The 5,831-nt window shown below is 37.5% G+C and overlaps 1 protein-coding gene across 1 annotated transcript in view; it reads left to right on the top strand.

The window, feature by feature from the left end:
- Nucleotides 1–5,831, top strand: part of LOC106878429 (uncharacterized) — a 27,031-nt gene that overhangs the window by 7,464 nt on the left and 13,736 nt on the right. Inside the window, exon 2 of the mRNA XM_014927641.2 lies at nucleotides 5,308–5,426. Within this exon, the coding sequence (XP_014783127.1) occupies nucleotides 5,308–5,426 (119 nt within the window). The remainder of the gene's footprint in view (nucleotides 1–5,307; nucleotides 5,427–5,831) is intronic.

Genomic DNA, 5,831 nt, shown 5'->3' with positions numbered 1-5,831 from the left:
ATATATATATATATATATATATATACATACATAGGACATCTAACCCGCTAGAAGGAGCAGTCAAAACTCCACACCACAATTAGGGATGATATGTTTAAACGTACACTGTATTTAAATGAATAATATATAGTCTATTAACTAATTTTTTCTTCTCGATAGACCACTGGTAACAAATAGAATTTCTAAAATTTTTTTTGCTACCCTGAGATTTATTATTATACATACATATATAAACGCATACACACACACACACATGGCTGGATGGCTGGCCCGTTGGTTGACCGGCTGGATGGATGGATGGATGGATGGATGGATGACTGGCTGGCAATGCATCAGTCCAGACGTGTTTTCCACTGTTTGAAGCAGTTCTGGAACTCCTGTGAATTGATGCCTTTTAACCCCTCTGTCGTTTTATCCTTTACCTCTTCCACATCCGCAAAACATTTTCCTTTAAGGATTTTTTTTCATTCAGGGGAACAGAAAAGAGTCACAGAGAGCAAGATTGAACAAATAGGGAGCGTGGGTAAGCAAGGTCATGCCATTTTTTGGTAAAAACTATCTCACACTCAAGGTGGTATGCACAGGCACATTGCCATGATGAAATCACCGCTCTCCACTTTGCCACAGGGTGGGGCATTTTTGCCTCACAGAGTCTCGCAAACACTTCAGAACTGCCAAGTAAAATGTCTGGTTAACAGTTTGACCAGGAAGAACAAATTCTTTGTGGACAATTCCTTTTACATCGATAAAACAAATCAGCATCATCTTGACATTGGACTTCACTTGACACGCTTTTGGGATGTGGTGACGTTGAATACTTCCATTGACTTGATTGCTGCTTCATTTCCAAGCCGTTTGCCATAAAACCAGCTTTCATCACCAATGATGACCTTCAGAAAAAGGTTCAGATCAAATTCCAACTGTTCTTTCAGTTCAGGACACGCATTCAGTCGTGACTACTTTTGATCTTCCGTGAGCAGGTTCAGTCCCACTGTGTGGCATCTTGGGCAAGTGTCTTGTACTATAGCCTCAGGCCAACCAAAGCCTTGTGAGTGGACTTGGTAGACGGAAACTGAAAGAAGCTCGTCATATACATGTATGTGTGTGTGTGTGTCTGTGTTAGTGTTTGTCCCCACCACCATCGCTTGACAACTGATGTTGGTGTGTTCATGTCCCCATAACTTAGGGGTTCGGCAAAAGAGAACGATAGAATAAGTACTAGGCTTACAAAGAATAAGTACTGGAGTCGACTTGTTCGACTAAAGGCGGTGCTCCAGCATGGCTCATCATCATCATTTAACATTCATTCTCCATGCTGGCATGGGTTAGATGGTTTGACAGAGGCTGGTCAGCTGAAGAGCTGCCCAGGCTCCATTTAGTTTGCTTTGCTGTGGTTTCTATGGTTGAATAACACCAATCACTTTACAGAATGGATTGGGATGCCTTTAATGTGGCACCGGTACAAGTGCTTTTATGTGGCATTGGGTGCTGTTGCTTGGCCCCAGGTCAAACCAGACTAAGAAGCCTGAAAGAGATTTTGTTATTGCTGTTGATGATAACGATGATGATGATGATGATGATGATGATAATTCATCAGACACAACCAACTGTGGTTAGTGTTGTTGCTATTACATAGGCTTAGATCAGCAACAATCAACCAGACCTGCTAAGCTGTCAGTTGTTATGCAGATATCACAAGTCATAGGAAATTACATTTAAAGCTGACACAGTCTGGGAATCCGAAACAAATAGACCATGACAAGTGGCGGCTGAATTTCAGCAGAGCATGTATAAGGATACTGCCTAGTAGTAGTAGTGGTAGTGGTAGTAGTAGTAGTAGTAGTAGTAGTAGTAGTAGTAGCAGCAGCAGCAGCAGAAGAAGAAGAAGAAGAAGAAGCAGCAGTAGTAGTGATGTTTGTCATTGTCATTGTTATCGTCATCGCCATCGTCATCGCCATTGTCATCGTCATCGTAACATGATCTGTATAACTCTCCATTGTTGTAGTTGATTTGGCCACCAGCCCATAACTTGTATTGATATTGACCCCAGAGGGTATGAAAGGACATGACAGTTCTACTGGAGTAGGATTTTCAATATATCTTTTTTTGTTTTGTTTTTAGCTTTTAGTCACCCTAACCCTTCTATCTAAACTCCTCCTTTCCCAAAACATTATACCCCTAACCCACCCCCATTGACCGGCAACACTTTAAACATAATATTAGTGGCATCGAGCTCACCAGTCTGAGAAGGCCCTGTAAAGGGTCAACAGTTCTGTTCCCGCCTCAAAACTCAGCAAGAAAAAAAAAATGGGTGGAGAGTAGTGTCCTTGACCCTTTACAGACTTGTGGAGAGGTTGGAATTAGAAAGGGTGTCCAACCATAGAAACCAAGCCAAAACTGATGGGAGCCCAGTGCAGCTCTCCAGTCAAACAGTCTTATCCATGCCAGCATGGAAAACAGATGCTAAATGATGTTGATTATTATTATTATTATTATTATTATTATTAAGGTGGTTTTTGGCAGGCTCATTAGAGCATTAGACAAAATGCCAAGAGCTATTTCTTCTGATTCACCCTGTTCCAAGTTTACACTCCAGTGGGGTCAAATTTGCATTTAAAATAAAGTACCAGTTTGAGAAAAACCAAATCAAATCTTCTTCTGCTGGATTTTTCAGTTTGTTTAAGGGCCTTTTAGAATCTGATGTAGTGATTTCTTTTTGCATTTTCTGACAAACTGACCTTTCCTCATCATATAAGACTTATATCTGATGTCTTCGTAGACAACATTTCTGACTGTTCCTTCTGACACATGGAGATTTTTTGCAATTGACCTCATGGACTTTCTGGGATTGTAATCAATGGTCTGTTGAACTTACTGGATAAATTCAGGTGTTCTGATGATTTCAGAGTGTTTAGAATGCTTTTTATGCTTAGATACTGGTAATACATTTCCATCTTCAGTCTCTAGCTCTTTTCAAACTTTGTAGACGAAAGATCTGGCAACTTTTAAAAATCAAGATATTTCTAAATCGCTATGTTCAGCCTTTATAACCACAATAACAGTGTACATCTTCATTTCTTGAGTAAGCTGAGGGTCTGCCATTACTATTTTCTAAAACAAAGATTATACAGAGTTAACAAAAACTGCAGCAATGATCCAAAAAACGGTATGTCCTCAAATACCTTCCACACCCGGTATTATAAACGATCATTATTTTTTATTTGACATCTTTGTTTAGTTTTAAACCCAAACAAAACGCTAACAAAGGAGATCTACTGTGACCATCTTTAGTTTCAAGGCAAAAGGTGTTCTTCCATCAGGATAATGCTTGGCCACATACAGCAAGGATGACATTCCAAAGGCTGGAGCAGTTTGAATGGGAAACGATGCCCCACCCACTATATTCGCCAAACATTGCCCCATCTGATTATCATTTATTCTGCAGTCTTCAAAATCATTTGGATGGAAAAAATATGAATTCTATAGATGAGATCAGAACAGTACTGGAGGAGTATTTTTTGTACCAAACAAATGAATTTTTGAATATATATATATATATATATATATATAATTTTGTGTGCATATCAATTTAAATAAGAGCTATAACGCAATCCATCATTAACAAGTTTTTACGATGGATCGCGTTATAGCTCTTATTTAAATTGATATGCACACAAAATTGTATGATAAACAACCTTTCATATGAGAATTTTGCTACGTTGATAACAGGTACAATATTTTTACCAAATATTTGGTAGAGATCTAAATATACAAATATATATATATATATATATATATATATATATATATATACAAATTATATATACATATTATATATATATATGTATGCATATATGCACACACGCATAAGTGCATGCAAATCCTGTGCAATGCTGTTGAATTGTGAAATTGTGAAACTTGCATGCAAATATACAAATGCAATGATGAAGCAGAAATGGTGAAGGTGGGATATAACGTGTGCAGGTGTAATTAAGAGTATTTTCCACAATGTCATTGAAAACTGAGAAAGCTTGTACACCTGGCTGACTCTGCATATTATCCCAAATCATTGATGACATAAGTAAGCGACAGGTGATACGGATACATACCTATGTATATACATACATATCTAAACACACACACACACATACATACATATGTATATATACATATCTAAACATATATATATGCATACATACATATATATATGCATACATACATATATACATACATACATATATACATACATACATATATATATATATATATATATATATATATATATATATATATATATATATATATACACACACATACATACATACATTCATGCGTACATATGTAAGCATACATACATTTCAACTGTCATTGATGCAACAGTTGATACATCACTTGAGCTAAATTCAGTATTCGATACATCACTAACTCTCAGTTTAATAGATGATATATTGTTTAATAGACATCACACACCTAGAAATATCCTTTAAGTTTGGTGCAGGCTTCTGCTTGGCCAGCTCCTGTCAAACAGTCCCACCCATCCCAGCATGGAAGGCGAGTGTTAAACAATGAGCAGGAGTGGCTGTATGGTAAGTAGCTTGCTTACTAACCACATGGTTCTGGGTTCATTCCCACTGCGTGGCATCTTGGGCAAGTGTCTTCTACTATAGCCTCGGGCCGACCAAAGCCTTGTGAGTGGATTTGGTAGACAGAAACTGAAAGAAGCCCATCGTATATATGTATATATATATATATATATATATGTGTGTGTTTGTGTGTCTATGTTTGTCCCCCAACATCGCTTGACAATCGATGGTGGTGTGTTTACGTCCCCATAACTTAGCAGTTCAGCAAAAGAGACCGATAGCATAAGTACTAGGCTTACAAAGATTAAGTCCTGGGGTCGATTTGCTCGACTAAAGGCAGTGCTCCAGCACCACTTGACAGCTGGTGTTGGTATGTTTACATCCCTGTAACCTAGCAGTTCAGCAAAATAGACCAATAGAATAAGTACTAGGCTTAAAAAAATAAGTCCCGCAGTCGATTTGTTCCACTAAGACCATTCAAGGCAGTGTTCCACCATGGCCACATTCAAATGACTGAAACAAGTAAAAGAACATGTAGCTTTGAGATTTTGATGAAGTAATTGTTTATTTCTAGAATGACATTGCAGGGTTGTTCTGAGAGGTTAGATGTCGTCAGTCTTAACAGGTAGAATATTTCGGCCCGATATGGCCGCTTTAAATGCAAAAAGGTTGATGGAACATTTTTCTCATGTCTCTTTAATTTCTGTTTCCTTTCATGTTTTAGATGTGGAATTGATCCTGAGATTCGTAACAATGACAATAAGACAGCCGAAGAAATTCTCTTGGAAACAAAACCAGAAGGATGGCAGGAAATGTTATTATGGTATAACAAATTCAAACCAGGTAAATATTGGAAGAACTACAAGAGCTGAGCACTTTAAAATGTTTTAGTCTCAAAAAAATTCATTTATATTTCTGCATGGCAATCCTGTATTGTATAACGTTTTTCATTATATCAATAGAAGGACCCTTTTCTCTTTCTTTTTCCTAGCACAGGAATATCAATATTTTCATTCCTTTCCCCATTTGATTACCTATACACACACACACACACATGTATGTATATATATATATATATATATATAAATTACACACACATATATTATATTATGTGTACTAAATCCACTCACAAAACTTTGGTTGGCCCAAGGCTATAGTAGAAGGTGCAATGCAGTGGGATTGAACCTGGAACCAAGTGATTGGAAAGCAAAGTTCTCACCAGACAGTCGTGCCTGTACCTATATATAT

Source organism: Octopus bimaculoides, chromosome 15 (assembly GCF_001194135.2).
Source record: "Octopus bimaculoides isolate UCB-OBI-ISO-001 chromosome 15, ASM119413v2, whole genome shotgun sequence".
Classification (NCBI taxonomy): Eukaryota; Metazoa; Mollusca; class Cephalopoda; order Octopoda; family Octopodidae; genus Octopus; species Octopus bimaculoides.
The sequence above is the reverse complement of the archived record's forward strand: the minus strand, read 5'-3'. Positions and strand labels throughout refer to the sequence as shown.